The 17,386-nt window shown below is 35.0% G+C and overlaps 1 protein-coding gene across 1 annotated transcript; it reads left to right on the top strand.

Moving 5' to 3' along the window:
- The first annotated feature begins 8,344 nt into the window (after positions 1 to 8,344).
- LOC143556982 (uncharacterized) lies at positions 8,345 to 10,056 on the top strand. The gene is made up of 3 exons (XM_077046166.1): positions 8,345 to 8,526; positions 8,914 to 9,043; positions 9,125 to 10,056. The coding sequence occupies exons 1-3, from the start codon at positions 8,394 to 8,396 to the stop codon at positions 9,852 to 9,854; spliced, it is 993 nt and encodes a 330-aa protein (XP_076902281.1). The 5' UTR covers positions 8,345 to 8,393; the 3' UTR covers positions 9,855 to 10,056.
- The last annotated feature ends 7,330 nt before the right edge of the window (positions 10,057 to 17,386 follow it).

The raw sequence follows: 17,386 nt of genomic DNA, 5'->3' as shown, positions 1-17,386 counted from the left end.
TAAATATATAATTTAAAAAATTATATAAATGGCAGGCTCGTTTAGGCTCGCGAGCCGGCTCGAGCTCGATAGGTGAAGCTCGGCTCGTTTGAGCTTTTTAACGAGCCGATCCCGAGTAGCTCGCAAGCAGCTCGGCTCGTTTGCACTCCTATTCGATTGGCATATTCCAGACACTGGATCGAACAATTCTGGCAATTGCTATGGTTTAGAGACCGTTTACCAGCGACATACGTTTTCCATAGAAGAGTTCTGACGAACCAATATCTTTTCGACGACCTGGGTTATTCATTCACAATTCCCCGCGATCTGGAGAGCTTTCCCGCTATAAGGCTCCCAATTCGGTTTGCACGAATGGTTATGGCAGTGGGTGAAAAAGATATTTTGAAATCAAAGTGGACAAAAACACTTCTCACGTGGGGGGTTTTAACGAAGAAGTTGGATGATGCTTGCAGTTGAATTGAAATTGTTACAAATTAAAAGTTTAATGACTCAAATTGTTAAGGGTTTAACGATTGGACCTAGATAGTTAAAATCAACAAACCACATAGACTAAAATAGTCATCCTCTCAAAGTAAAATAAAAAAGTTGGTTAAACCATTTCATACATATATTGGTTTAGTTAGTTAATGCTTCCCTTTTGATTCAACCAATTTTTCACTTACCCTTTGTTTCGACCTTTCCTTACGATGCAATAATAAAATTATAAAAGGAGGGTAAAGTTAAAATACAAATGGAGACTAAAATTAGAATGTAACTAAACAAAAAACCCTTAAAAATAAATTCAAAAAAATAATAAAAAAATATAACTCAAAATATAAATAAAAAACGAAAAAACAAAAACCTACAATGTCTCCGCTATCATTCTCGTTCAAAACAAATACAAAAAATAAAATAAAAAAGAATTAACGAAGAGACACAATGACGAAAATGAACAAAAGACACAATTATAACTAAAAAAGAGCACAATAAATCGCAAAACATAACACAATGTCGAACAAAATATAACACAATATTGAGTACTATAACATAATATAAAGAAAAAAAGACGCAATGTCAAGAAAAAAACACAATCAACGAGTAAATAAACACAAAACACAAGATAAACAAAAAGACACAACGGTTTTTTTCATTTACCATTGTTTTTTTTTTTTTTTGTTTTAAATGAGATCGAGAAAGACGATGGAAACATTTTTATGTTTTTACTTTTTTTCGTTTTTTATTAAATTTTGAGATATGATTTTGTTTTTATCTTTTTAGAGGTTTTTTATGTGGCTACAAATTTTTTCTTATTATTCTCATTTTATTCCCTTTTGTATAGTAACTTGACCCTATAAAAGGATACGTATTTACAATGGCCAATTCAGTTTACGGGGATGTTTATGTGAAGAAAAATTAGGACCATTTTTTTAAAAAAAGTAACTCCCTTAAAAGTCGAAGAAAATTCAAAAAATAAAATAACATGTTCCTATAACTCTATAAGGTTTGTGTGGGCAATTTAAAAGTAAAAAAGTCACCTTTCTATAGTGACTTTACGAGTTACTTAACCAATGATGTTTGCTAATATTTGTTAAATCGTAACGTGTTAAGTATCTCACTAGCTGTCAATAAAAAATTTATTAAGGATTTACTTCAATGTTAGGTTATCTTTAACCAAAGTCTAATAAATTGGTTGTGGCTTAATGGTACATCACTCATTTTACTAGTGAGAGGTAGGGGTTTAAACCTCACTAACACCAATTTATATGGGAGATATGAGGGATGACCATGGCTTGCCATGGTTCGAGTCCTGATCTCACCCGATTTTACCCGGCTCCTCGCTGTCGTGCCATTTGGCGGGCGTGGAGGTCGGGTTTTATCCGGTGAATCCCTCAATAGGTGGACCGCTAGGGGCTTCGTCCGTCCGGACTAGTGGCCAGCTCGGGCTACCTTTAGCCAATGAAGGCCGCGTACGAAGTACCCGGCGTTACTTAGTTGGTCGTTAAAAAAAATCTTTAACCAAAGTCTAACTGGCAAACATGAAATCCATACTAGTTATAGTTGTTGCTACTCCCATGACGTCCTTTCAATGGGTCTTTTTCGTAATCAAACGTTAGCGTACAACTCATGAACCATTCGGCCAGAAGTTCGTTTAAGATCATTCGTTCAATAAAATGAATGAACATGAACAAGGAATTTAGCTCGATTAGTTAAAAGAACAAACATGAATAGAAGCGCCATATGTTCAGTTGTTTTTGTGAACGTTCGGTAATGTATTCATGAACGCTCATTGATATTCGTTTGTATATATATGTTGTTCATGAAAGTTTTTTTTTTTGTACGTTTATTTATTTTTCTAAAAATTTTATATTATTCAATTTATTACCTCCAAAAATAAATTAGGAAATCTTATTCTCAGGGCCGGCTCTAGTGCCAAGCAACCCAAGCATAAAAATTAGGCCTCCATATATTAAGGCCCCTAATTTTTGAATTACATTATAGGTAAATTATGTGATAAGCTTATGTTTTAATTAGGCTTGGGTAACCCATTTTCCATTCCCTGTCAGTTTGTAAAACGAAGCGTCGAATTGAGTTTCAAAAATTGGAGCCGGTCCTTGAACAATGAAGCGGTAGTAATGGCGGCATTCCCGTTCTTGGTTATTTAAACATTTTAATCGCCTCCGAATCAAATCATCGAGTCGAAATCTTTTTGTGTTTGTCGTGTATTCTCCCGACCGGATGGAATCTGTTCAATAAGGCTTTGGTACATGTAAAATTCTTTGTATGCTTGTTGTATGTGTTGATATTATTATGCGTGATTTGTACGATTATATCTTTGACGTGTTTGAGTTTGAATCTATTCACGAATCTTATTGGGACATGCTTAACCATTTGAGTGTGTGTATGTCCAATGAATTGGGTGTCTAACATAGTTACTGAACTAAAAATCAAGATTTATGTTAATAGTATTCAAGTGTAGGCTAACATGTTCCATTGTCTTTTATGGGTTTTCGGGTGATTGCAAAAACTAGATGATGCTACAATCTGGAATTTTGTGTGATCTTGCTGTGTTTTTATGCAAAATTATAAACTAGAAAGTACTGATTAGTTATTAGCAACTAACAAGTTCCGCCATCTTCCTTTAGTTCATTCCTTAATTCGTACAATTAACTATCATTGTCTATGCTTTGGATTTCTATGTTTTTTTTTTAATTTCGGTAAAGGCCCCCGTAAGATATGTCGCTTTAGGCCACAAAAGATGTTGAGCCGGCCCTGCTTATTCTCACATTCTTTTTCCACTTTTCTTTTTCCTCCCTAATTATTCACATTGATCAATATATTGACTTCAATCCCTAAGCTTCGCCGATTTTATTTATGTTGGTATGTGTTCGTAAACTGCTAGTGAAAATGTTAATTCCTTTAATGAACGAATACAAACATATCTTGTTTAGTAAGTGTACATAAACTATTCATGACCATGTTATTTTCTTAACGAATGAACATAAATAATGCTTTATTCGTGTTCGTTCGATTTGTTACAGCATCCGTATGGCTTTGTATAAATTTTAATTCTCTATTTGGATTATATTTTGAAAAATAAGATCATTCAAGTCTTTTCTCATGCATGTGATTTAACTTATTTTTCAAATTGTATATTTCCCTACTTTTACGTATATTTATATTTATTTATAACAATCCTTTCAAATAAAAAACAATATTTATGCATACAAACTCTCCGACTTTCGATGAGTTTGCTATGCTGCAAAAGTACCCGGCAATTCATTATTTAATTAAAAAAATTATTGGTAGTTGTTTCATCATTGGGTTTTATTAAATAACAATATAACCAACAGCACACAAATAATAAGCTACTTAAAAAATGAGAAAAGTAACAGAAAATTAAACATCAAAGGAATTGAAATCTGATGTGTACAAATCAAAGACAATAAAGAAGCTATCAAAGACAATAATAAGCTACTTAAAAACTACTTTATACATGCCGACATTACTTTTAGTCGATTTCATGATTTATGATTTAATTTGACTCTTTGCCCGCCATTTTCAAAGACATTATACAAGATGACGAGTGAAACTACACAAAAACATGTATATGCAATGATTAAATCCATAGCAAATTCGTAACAAACATATATTTTGCACGCATTTGATTTGCAACTAAGTCTCGTCGCTAATCACACCAAAATATGAATGTTTGATCAAGAATTTAACAGATAGACCTTGAAAATAAAAATTTGGTTAAAATAGGCAAAGCCAATGAAATGTTGACATATAGCCCTCATTAACACACTAGGAATCAAATAAGTCCAGACGAAAATTTATGCAAAATAAGTTGGCAACACCTAATGATGACATGTGTTGCAACTAGTATAACGTGACCCTGAATATCGTTAAAAGGGCTATGATGGTGACTTGTCTGCCATAGCTAAAGAGGTGCCCGAACAACTATGCCATGCCACCTCAGTATTTGGCTTGCTTAGGCAAGGAAGGTGTCGTGGTAGGTATTTTGGGCACCTCTAAAGTGGCAGGCAACACACCTTTGCAGTTCATTTACTGCCGTTTCGGCATCACGTTAGTCTAGTTGAGACACGTGTCATGATAAGGTATTGCCAAGTTACTTTCGTATGATATTCCGTTTGAGCCTTTTGTTTCATAAGATGCCCTTGTTAACAAATGAACATTTAGGAACTAGAAGACAACAATGTCAAGACGTACACATCTTCAAAATACATGAGAAACCTGGAAAACATATGTACACTATATGTTCATTCCAACTCCACATGTATCATCGTTAATCAACCATCGGTTCCAAAAGTATGACCCATATATACCTAATTGGTTTTGCCATGCTCGACATCTTCGATCGCATGTAGAAACCAGTTTCATACTGCATGGACACACGGACACGTGTATAAGTTTGGAAAAAATCTACAAGCCCATGTTAGCCAATTTTGTGCACATTTAGTTAAAAGTCCACGAATTTCAACAAAATAGTAATCACAAAATTAGCAAAAGCTTTTATACGATACATGTGAAAAAAAAACATGGAGGTTTGAGCATATGAAGAAAACAAAAGTGTATATATAGGCGACGAACGAAAAATTTATTTGAAATCAATTGATCTTTGGTTTCTATTTATTGGAGTTTTTTGATCGATTACCGACAATACACAGGTCGCAAATTTGGTCTTCATTGGCAAATGACTGAAAGTCTTAAGTGGGAATCTTATCCGAATTCATATATTTATAACTAATGACGAACTAATGAGGAAACTTGAAAAGTTTGGACATGAATCATATTTGAAATCTTAATTTTAGTATTAGCGAAAAATTACCAAGTGATCGCCCTTCGAAAATCTATTCTTCCTAATATTGGCAAAATAATTGCCCAAAGAACTTAACCACATCAGTGGTCTTTAGGTAATTTTTTTGATGAAAATCCATATTTCCTAGTTTAGGCTATCGATCATTTATCCATTGGTAATAATTGATGGATCACTAGCGAGTGTTTTTATTTATTTATTGGGAATATCTCATAGACAAGTAACCTTGAATATTTTCAGAATTAGTTCCTAACAAATTTTGTCTGTTGATGATACACATTTTTCTAGTAGTATATGTTTGTTCGTAAGTTGTTTAAAATGTAGTGGTAGCGTCAGTCGTTTTTTAGTTGCTGGTTTGTGTTTCATTAGTTCAACAACTTCAGTTCCGGTTGTGGTCATATATTTGATTACTTTTGCTACTTGTAAAAGTTAGCTTGGTTGATGTTTGCATTTTTCTAGTTCAATAAAAAAAACCTTAGCCAATTGTACAAGTCTAGTTTAGTTTCACAACACTTTTTTTGAACTAATACTTGTAAAACAAACTAGCGATTTATTTTGCTCGAGAGAAACTGAAAGAATGCATCATTTTCTATTTTTGTTATGTGACTTCGAAGACTTGGAGATTGATTACTATTGGCTTCAATTATCAGGGTCGGATATCATGAAGCCTAGCTAGAGAGTTCTATTAAATTCTTGGCTAGATCAGTGTCTCATTTCAAAGAAGAAACAAGTTGTCGAATTAATCATATGGTGGGCCATTTGGTAAAATATTAATGAAGCAGTTTTTAAACCCAACGATTTAAATACATGGCTAATCTTTGATACCTTCTTACATTTTTCATTTATTTGGATTGTTACTTGAAATGATAAAAGTTAATTCTCATTGGACCGAGTGGCTTCAAAACCCAATTTTTTATGTAATTTTAGTGTTCTGATGATTGGTCAGATTCTCTTAACCGTCATCATTAATATATAATAATCTTTTTTTCAATACAAAATAATAATAATAATAATAATAATAATAATAATAATAATAATAAACTAGCGATTTTGATCTCAGATCAACAAAATATTCAAATAGTACTAGATAAATTTAATTTCTACGTTCATCAAGACATAAAAATTTTGTTACCATTGAAGTTTTTTCTATATTTGTAGATGTAGTTAAACACGTGATCAACTAGTATTTGGACGCCTAGCAATTCACTCATTTATGTGATAACATAAATGTATCAACTTTCAAAAAGGAAGTTAGCTTACATGGAAATTTGGACGTCTAGCAATTCACTCATTTATGTTATAGGCCCCATGCATGTCCTTCCTAATAGTTATTTGTTATTATTCATTAGGATGCCATTCACTTGACTTTACTACTGGTTTTAGTAGTTATTAATACGACGAACCATGGTGGGTTTGTAAGTTTCTCTACGCGTTCACGCATCTCATTTAACATCTAGTTATTAATATTTACGTGTTGAGATTCTCATCACCCTTGATGGCTTATTAAACTCGTTCTAAAAAACGATTTGTATATAATACAAAAACAAGGATAACAAATAAAATGTTTTAACTAATTTCAAATTTCTGAAGTAAATGTGTCTTAATGTAGTTACTGGGATATAAGATTCTGAAGACCTCATGTATGTAATAACATCATGATCTTCCATTCTTCCTCATGTAAAATTTTAAATTAAAATAATGTTGGTAAATGGGCCTGCAACTAATCATTCAGGGACGTATATTTGTTGTGGCTCAAGGTAGAGGCGTACAATACCGGTTTTTTTAACAAACCAAACCAGTTTGATTTTTGCATATTCCAAACCGGTTTGGGTTAAACCGGTACAGTTTAGAAACCAGTTTAAGCATAGAACTATCCAACCAGATCCAGACCGGTCTAGGTCAGTTGTAAACTGGTTTTACTGAGAAAAAACCCAAACCACTATACGAACCGACGGTTTGTAGAAACCGGTTTGAGAAACAAACCAGCTCGGTTTGATTTTCGGTTAACCGGTTTTTTACACCTCTAGCCCAGGGTGACCCCCCCCCCCCCACCATTTTGCCTTTTTGTCCAATATAGTAAAGTTTACTCGTTTTCATACAATCATCTATCATCTTTGTAATTCTTTTATTTTTTTACGTTGTATGTAATTAATATGTTTTAGAATAGTTAAGAATGTAATTGACATAACAGTGCAACATTAACTTGAGGTATATGAGGGGGCACCCCTTCCTCCTAACATAGTTGAGTTGATCAACTTCTGAGAATCATTGATCGAGAACGTACACGCCGCCTATCATTTCTTAAAAATGGAACTTTTGTAATCAAATCATGCACATTCCCGTCTCTAAATACTGGTCCGTGTTCCTGCCGAAGTCGAGCTTAATAATAGTTTACAAATCTCATTTTCTTAAAACTATAAAAAATAATGTAAATTCACAAAAGAATGAAATTTATTTTTTCACTTTCATATGTAGATTTACTTTGTTATTATTTTAAGTGTCTATTATACCAAAATAAAAAAGATAACAAAGTCATCCAATAGCGTTTGTCTATGTCGTTTGGAGTTTCTAAATATAAATTTCTAATTTCATAAAATACTTCATCACAATAAGCTTTGAGCAGTTGATAAATTATGATGACGTCATTAACAGATATTTTCTTCACTCATTTGTTTTCTTGTGCATAAATATTAAGTCCCCGTTCTAAATAAATAAATATAAGTTTTAAAAATATTTAAAATTAGAGAGACAAAGACATCTTCGAATGTAATCCAATCCCACTTGATTTTGATTCTTCTCTTTCTTTATTTCTCCCTCTTAACTTCATTTCTAAGTATGATTTTCTTTATTTTTGTTATTAACATTTGATTACTTATATATAATAATTTTCTTTATTTTAATTTTGAACATATTTTGCATTTTTCTTGATTTGACACATGGAAAAAAAGACACAATCCTTATTACATCCTAAATAATACTTTTATTTAAATTCCATATATCTCCTAGCCCCTTGCTTGCTTATATATTTGTAGTGATAACAACAGCTAGCAGCTTCTTCTTTAAACATAGTACACTCATGGGTCGCCATTCTTGTTGTGTGAAGCAGAAGCTTAGAAAAGGATTGTGGTCTCCTGAAGAGGATGATAAACTTCTCAAATACATTAATAGATTTGGTGTTGGCTGCTGGAGTTCTGTTCCTAAACATGCTGGTTATCATCTCTTACCTTCTCTAGTTTATCCAAATTACAAGAAAACGCTCCATTTTCGTTGCAAATTACATGAAAAATGAGTCATATCATTCCATATGACAAGAAAACTAGTCATTTTCATTGCAAGTTACAAGAACCTATATGGGTTTTATTTTCTATTTATGTTTCTTATTCTTTCTTGAATTGATTCTTTCTCATTTTGCTCACAAAAAAAGTTACAACTAATCGTTCTTCATTGAAAGCTCGACTTATGGATTGTTTCTTTCTTTTTCTATTTGGTTAAACGAGCCTTGTTTGAGTTGTTTCAATGAATTTGGAATATATGATAGTTATAGATATATAGTTTTATACGTTTTCACTAATTTTGGACTCTTGAACAAAATTCAGGATTACAAAGATGTGGAAAGAGTTGCAGGCTTCGATGGATAAACTACTTGAGGCCTGATCTAAAAAGAGGGTTGTTTTCGCAACAAGAAGAAGATCGTATACTTAATCTTCATCAAGTTCTTGGAAATAGGTAAAAAAATTTTGAAATAAAAAAGTATATGGGAATTCAATTAAAAAAAATCGGATTACAATTTGTTATATTGGTATCCAGGTGGGCTCAAATTGCTGCTCAGTTGCCTGGAAGAACGGATAATGAGATCAAGAACTACTGGAACTCGTCTCTAAAGAAGAAACTAATAACACAAGGGATTGATCCTAACACCCACAAGCCGATTATCGAGAAAGATTACTTGAAAGACAAAAAGATTGAGTTTTTCCCAAGTTCTTCATCATCAATGCCAATGGCAGGTGAACTAGAGCATGCTTTTCATTTCAACAATGGTGGATTAATGCTATCATCATCGTCATCATCAATGGGTGTTGGTTTGGCACGCGAAACTTTCTTGGGTAAATCGGTTTCTGATCCATTGTTCTTGGTTGAATTCCAATCGGGTGTCGATTCAATCGGCTACAATTCCAATCTTTTAGCTCAATTCCATCAAACAAGCTGTGAAGCCTCCTTGCCAAATTTAGCAAGTTTTGATCATCATGATTTGAAAATGACTACAAGTTCATTCATGATTAATGAAGTTGGAGAAAGTTCAAGTACCACCAATAGCTCAAACATGAACACAAGTCTTTCTGGAGGGTTTCAACCAATGACATTTGAAGGGGAAATGTTTCAAAGCAATGGGGTTAATGTCAAATCTGAAGAAGGGTGTGTAGGTCAATGGGGACATGGTCATATGCATGAGGTACAAGTTAATAATACATCAGATTTCAATATCTACCCAATGGGGTCATTACTTGGGGAATACACTCATGTCTTCAATCAAATATGATTGACCCATGTAAATATCAGCTCACCATTTATTTCATCTTATCAACAAATAAAAGGTTGATGGATTAGATATCCAAGCATGTACATGCTCGGGTACGCAGCTAGTTTTATTCTATAAGGTTTGCTCGACGGTATAATATTTTTATTTTTTTTTCAGTTTCGCGTATAGAGATATGACTAAAGGCATAATGTAAAGTTTTCTTGCTATTATATTTCTTGGATTGTGCAAAAGGGTGGGTACAATATTTTCATGTCATTTTGGCCAATAAGACTTATATTGAAGTGTCAATGTGTAATATTGTGGTTTCCCCCTTCTTTTAACTACATATTTACAACATGGTTGGTTTTTATTATTTTTCGATGGAAGTAACTTAAGTTTGGCAATTCCTTAACAATTTCACCTCATTGTATTTATATCTGTTATACGATTCTACTCATGCATGCATACTCTACCTATCTGCTTCTATAAATGTTAATTTTGTATGCATGCATGTCTTATTAACGCGTAAAAAGGTTTTACACTATGTTGATCAATCTGGTAGGATTATGTAAGCACAAGACAGAAAACTGAAAACCGAACATAGATTTTTGAAAACAAGGTTTAGAAGTGTTTGATGGGACCCAAGCTTTGAGCAATTTGAGTATACACACTTTAGATATGGGGTGTGGCTAAGTTTCCTTATGTGTAACAAAAGTTAATAAAAAATATACTAGTTGATAATAAGTCAAAGAAGTAATAACTCAAATAATTGAACTCAAATTCACCACTTTTACATTTTCTTGAATAGCAAAAGAAAAGGCATCAAATATAATCATGTGTTTTACATAAAGTTATTAAAAAAGTGTACTTTCTTTGTACATGATGTAGATCAAGGCTTTGTAAAGTTTAAAGGTCTTGATGTAGGGGTCGTCGATTAATAACTAAGGTTAAACAGACTCACACACAAGATCAACGTCTCGCCATGAATAAAGATAAGGACATACTTAGAATGTGAAATATACAAAAGCTTATATGGCAAGATCCCAAACAAACCAAACTTTCCTGTTTCTGTTAATAAGTTCACCAGCAAAGAGCCCTAAAAGAATCAAAACTTTTGCAATAAGTTGTTGGAAACATAATAACCAAAGTAAATAAAGTCACCCCTTCATTATTCCACTATTGTTCATAAAGTAACAAGACAGCCTAGCCAATAGTAACCACTTTAAATTCGATACTTAATGATATTCATAAAAGAAGCTTCATAAAAATCATAGCTAGGCTTGTTCAAATGGTCTAGTCTTTTTCACCATAATCAAAGGTCCTGGACAATGGAATTATGAGGGGTACTGGGGTATTGTCAATATGGAAAGTTGAAACCGGGACCGAAAACTATGGAAATTTGGATCCAAGTGTGGACCAAGGGTTTCTTTTTTTTCTTTCCGGTTGTTTTATATACGAACTTCACAATCTTTTGTTTTTGTCGCAGAATAGAAGCAATAAAACAAATAATAATCTTAAAGGAAGAAAATTTTGTTTATTTAAAGACATTTCCGTCAACTGCTTACAGGCCCCCGTATCTTCACTCATAGTCCAAGTTATGCACTTTTAAAGTTAGCCCACGGTTTTCTTATTTCGTATCCGTTTCTCAAAGTCTTTCTAGAAAGAACAAAACTTACATCAGTTTCAAGAACTTCATATGATCATCATTAAAATCTGACTTAAAATTATGAAATGGGGCTCACTTGGTTGTATAATGTTAGGCTGAGGGGTGTGGGGCTTCAACGGGGGCGCTAGAGCCCCTCCGCTCGCGCCCCCAGGCGCTAGCACCACACCCCCGGGGCGCGAGAGGGGCGCGAGCACGAAAAACAAAGCAGGCGCAAGCACCTTCGCGGGACGAATATGGCGTAAAGGGGCATGGGAAAACGTGAAAGAGCCGTTGGACATTTAAATTGAGCCGTTGGGCTCTTATTTAATAAAAAAAAAAGTTTTTTCTTGTATTAGATATCAAGAGCCGTGAGATACACGGGGATCTTCGACATGAGTTGGTTGAACATTTGTGGGCGAGGCGACCCGATGATCTTGTATTAGATTAGTGTTATTATTAAGTATTATTGTTTGTTTAATTTTTAGTATGTTTTTTTTGTAATTTGAATTTTAAAAAAAATGTGTGTTTTTTTAATAATTTATAGGTTTTTTTAATAATACGTTTTTTGAATATATTTATAAAAAAATAAAAAAAAAAATCCGCTGGAGCCCCTCCACACCAGGGCCAGGGGCTCCAACGGGGGCTCCAACACCCCCCTTATCCAGTTTCTCTCTCTGCCACACGTCACAATATTATTGGCTGGAGCCCCCACTCGCGCCCCCATTAGAGCCCCCCACACCCCTCAGCCTTATGAGAGTTGACAAATTCCCAGTCTCCTTAAAGAACATTAAAATCAATTTAAACTTTCCATTAATGGTATATATTAAATAGATGCTATCACAAAAATCAAAACCTACAGTAACTCAAAGAATGAAAGAACACAATTTTATTTGAATAATCTAATTCACATAGAGGTCAATAATGGAAGTCACCTGAATTATAGGCAATGTTTTGGACAACCTATCACAAGCATCCAAAAGAACAAAACTCAGCTAAAAACCACTGCATTTATTCTTTGTTTCCATTTTCGGATTTCAAACAACTACTATGGGAAAAAGAGGTTGTTCCAATTATGGGTTTGACATGAAAGTTTTCTGGAACAAGCAGAATCTTGAAATATTAAAAATATAGTTCATTGTCCAAATATGGATGGCGTTTAAAGCGAAAGAGACATCCGTTTAGTGACGAACGCTAATTAGGATGGACCCCAAGCCTGGTCTGTAACGTGAAAAGAGTAAGATCAATAAGATGGGTAACATTAAAGATTAATGATCACGACTGCGAACTAATAAATGTAGAATAAAACTCGTTTGGCCTAATTTTTCCTGCTTGTATGAATAATTGAGAATTTAGCCAATTAAATAGAGTATTCTTAATGCAATTATAAATCATCCACAAGCAATACACTAAACTCTTGCATGGAAACCATAATACCATTAGGGCATTGAAATCCGCTACCGATACACTAAACGCAAGAGTTACCACATAGCCGGCCCAAAGGGTGGTCGAGGAAGACGACAGCCGCAGTCCAATTCTACCGAGAGGCCAATAAGTATGAATAAAATTGTATATAGTTTATATATAATTTTGTTTTTAAATGTAAATCTACAAAATGAGTCCTTGATGCAAAGAAAAGATTGGTAGTTTGTGGAAACAAAGGTCACGGCTTGATCAATTCCCATTGTTGATGTTTTATTTTTATTGAAAAAACCTTTTCTTTGTGTGCTACATAAACTATTTTAGTAACTTATTATTATTATTATTATTTGCTTTCGTCCGTATTGGACTTTGAAAATACAACTTAATTGGTAAAATTGTCAAGTTATTTATCACAAAATTAAAAATGTGATAGCAATTTTAAGAGATTCTCATAGACGTCATGAGTTAGCAACTCCTACTTGAACTACCTAGATAGAAAAAAAATGGGATAGAAGAAAAGACCCTACACATAAAAAGGGCATAGCTGGGACTACGGGTGAGAATTATGGAGCTCGAGCAACGAATTGAAGTTAAGGTCTTGACGCGACGGATCTCGTGGTGAAGGCCCAATTGCAGGACCCGAATTCTATTACTCAGGGCTTTGATTTCATCATTAAAGATACCCCACCCCACCCCACCTCACCCCACCCCACCCCACCCCACCGCCTAAATATAATAATAATAATATTAATATTAATAATAATAAAACTTTTTCTAATCAATCTATTTTAATGTAAAAGTGGGCAAATCATTTTTGTCTTCAAGCAGTTTTACCACGAGAAATTTATATAACAACCATCTAAAATCATTCTATAAGCAAAGCAAATATGTGTGTTTTAATGCAAAATGTAGCATGGCCCCTTTTTGAGGGCATCAATACTCAAACAATATTGTAAGCAAGCAATTAGGCAACTGATCCGCAATGTGCAACAAGGGGACCTCCTTGACCCTCTTTTTTTTGCGTTGGTCCTTCATCTGCTCATTCTTAGGGTGCAGGGACCTGTTCCTTGCCCTTCCATGCTTGGTATTTAGACGATGGCACTATCATCGGTAAGGCTGAGAAGGTTGCTAGAGCGTTGGGCATTATTCGCTCAAAGGGGGCGTCTCTGGGGCTTAAGCTTAATATTCGGAAAATGGAGATTTTTTGTCCGTCATGTGATGGTTCGAAGAAAGTGTCGGGTTTATTCCCTAGCAAGATTAGCAGGCATGTGAGGGGAGTTAAACTCCTGGGGGGGAGCGGTTAGTCGGGATGCAGGGTTTATTCGGTCTTTGGCAACTACAAGAGCTTTGAGGGTGGCTGAACCTATGAAACGCCTACCGGACCTGAGGGATCCCCAAAGTGAGCTCCTTTTGTTGCGCTGTGCATGGGGTTGCTAAGTTAGTGTTTGGGCTCCGGACCTGTCAACCTGAACATGTCAAAGAAATTGCGTCCATCTTTGATGCGGGCCTGCGGGTGCAATTGAATATATTGTTGTGTGTGGAGGACCACATTTTGAGGACCTCCATTGGAGGTTGGCTTCCTTCCCTATGTGTTGCACAGGCTTAGGAATTTTCTCGACGGAGGATGTCTTCGCATATGCCTTTGTGGCTTCCGGGACCCGGTCGTGGAAATTGTAGGACCACATCTTGCGAAGCGCTGGTGTTATGAGGGTAGATCCCGACTACTCTTTTGCACTTGGTAATATTGGAACAACTCTCCCTGACTTTGATCTAGGCAGTTATACTGATAAGGAGACCGCCCCCAAGAAACCTTAACAAATCTTGGGGAGTTCTCTTTATGGTAAACATGTACATGATTTGGAGGAGCGTTCGCTATGACCTCGAGACAAATGACAGTTTTTGCTTGTCTCAAGTGGGCTCATGCCCAGGACTTTTTTGACTGTTGTGCCCATTGAAGGTCTTGGGCAACGGATGTCGGCAGTTGAATACAGAGCCATCCTTGAATACCGGCTTATGATTCCTCTTTTCCCTCCAGATGAATCATGCCCCATTTGTAAAAAAGTCTGTTTGGATAGATTTGGTGAGCATGATCTCCACTGTAAGGAATTGCCGGGATTCAAGTATCGTCACGACTGAGTTAGAGATGTCTTACCTAAAGTGCTTAGGCGTGCCGGGATCTCAGCCAAGAAAGAGGCATCTGTTAACTTTCTGACTGATCCGCGAGAGGGAAGATCTACCTTGCGTCCTGCGGACATTCTTGTGTCTGGATGGGCAAGGGGTAAGCATGCGTGTGTCAACCTCACTGGGGTGTCCCCGTTGGTGGGGCTGAGAGACAGTGGCTCCGTTCAGGGACAGGTGGTTTTAAGGGCGGAATCTAGGAAGGTTGTTAAGCATAAGGCAGCGTGTTTGGAGAATCAGCACGTGTTCATTCCATTTATCTTCGACACATTTGGATCTCTAGCTCCCGAGACGGTTCTTTTTTTGGAGTGGGTGCAGAAGGTGGTCCACAGTGACTCGCAGAGCCCGAGTAACCAAAGATTGATATTTAGTATAATAGGCTTTGCGATTCAAAAGGGGATAGTGGTGCAGCTTCTTGCTCGCTTACCCATTATTTAGATGTAGCTCGGTTTGTGTTTATATGTATAAGAAATGTTAACAATAAAAAAAAGTATTAAGTAAAAATTGTTTATAGGGAATCCAACCCACTAACTAATATGTATCTCTTGATTTAGTGCTTTCTCTTCAAGAGTAGTAGAAACGGGTTAAACCAAGTCCTCGTGCATCAAGTATACTGCCTCTTTATGAGGTAAGAACCTAACACAACCAAATTACTAGCCCATTCCAAGTAGTTAACGTGTATTTAAAACAACATAAAGACTTGAATGCTGACACATAGTGATGGTTCGTTTAAAATTATAAAAATTTGTTTACCTAGAGTCACTAACACACACTAAATGAAAAGTCGAAAATTATGAAATCAAGAAATCAAAAGGTCATTAACCCACATTAAATGAAAAGAGCAGGAAGAAGAAAGTTCACATGTGGAAGACGACCCTATGTTGTTAAAGGAAAAATAACGCAAGATGAACCTGCGTGGTTAAATTGAGGCCTATGTAGTCGAAACAAAACATTTGTGGTGCGAGCAAGACTTGTTTCGTGAAGACTACAATGACAATGATCAAAACATGTGGGATTTGATCGGAAGGAGAGAAATGTAGTCTAAGGGGTTGGCTAGGAGTAAGAACCGAGTAGCAAGAAATGAAAAGAAAGGTAGCCTAAGGGGTTTTCGTCCAAGTTTCTCCACTGGTCATTAGGTTTGTTTATTGATTTATTAGAGTTGAGTTAGCCTACAACTAGGTTCTTATGTTTGGTGTATATATATATATATATATATATATATATATATATATATATATATATATAGATAAAAGATCTAATACAATAATCCTTTATCATACAATAGGTATGCGATTTCTACACCATCGATTTAAAAAAAACACGCGACCGTACACTGCTCCGATCCTCTGCTCCATCAACTCTGATCCACTGCTCCCATCGATTTCGTCCACCTTCATCGTCATCGTCCAACGATTGGATCCACCGTCGCGACCGTCGACGGTACCGTCGTGAACACCATCTTTCTCGTCACGCCTTTTTCACAGGTCAGTTGATAAAACTGACCAATTGAAATTGAAATTGTTAAACTAATTGATTAATTAAACTTTAAAATTGGTCCAATTAATCATTAATTTGAAGTTTCAATTGATCAATTTTGAATTTGAGTGATGGGTTTTAACTAAACGTTTAAAGTTTTAAGCGCTATTTGCAGAAACCCAGTTGCAGACGTTCCATATTTTGTTCATGTGATCGAATCGATGATCAAATTGACGGTCGACTGACGATTGTTTGATGATTATGTGATTATATGAAGTGATTTCAGTGTTCAATTTCATGTTACAGGTGTTTAATTTTTTTTGTAAGTTTTAGAAGTTCTGAACACCCAGAACTTCTTAGAACTTCTAAATTTTTATCAGAACGTCTAAACTTTTTTGAACACCCAGAACTTCTTAAAACTTCTAAACATTATCAGAACTTCTAAACTTTTTTGAAAACCCAGAACTTCTAAACTTTATCAAAACTTCTAAACTTTTTTAAACACCCATAACTTCTTAGAACGTTTTAGAACGTTTAAAGATGTTCATTTTTTTTACACCCAGAACTTTTTTGAATGTATTAGAACGTTTAAAGATGTTCATTTTTTGTCAGAACGTTTTAAAGATGTTCATTTTTGGTCAGAACGTTTTAAAGATGTTCTTTTTTGGTTAGAACGTTTAAAGGTCTTTAGTTTTGTTTCAGAACGTTTAAACATAATATTTTGAACCCTAATCAGAGCTAGATTGAGTGCATTATTTCTGCAATTCCATAATCGATTGATGAATCTAAATACTTCTACACATCAATTCGATTGATTAAATCATCATTTTGGTGT

This window comes from Bidens hawaiensis, unplaced genomic scaffold (assembly GCF_021521415.1).
Source record: "Bidens hawaiensis isolate Kalapana, Puna unplaced genomic scaffold, B.hawaiensis_p1.1 tig00001087_1, whole genome shotgun sequence".
In the NCBI taxonomy this organism is placed as follows: domain Eukaryota; kingdom Viridiplantae; phylum Streptophyta; class Magnoliopsida; order Asterales; family Asteraceae; genus Bidens; species Bidens hawaiensis.
Note: the sequence above shows the minus strand (reverse complement) of the source record. Positions and strands in the feature narration are given on the sequence as shown.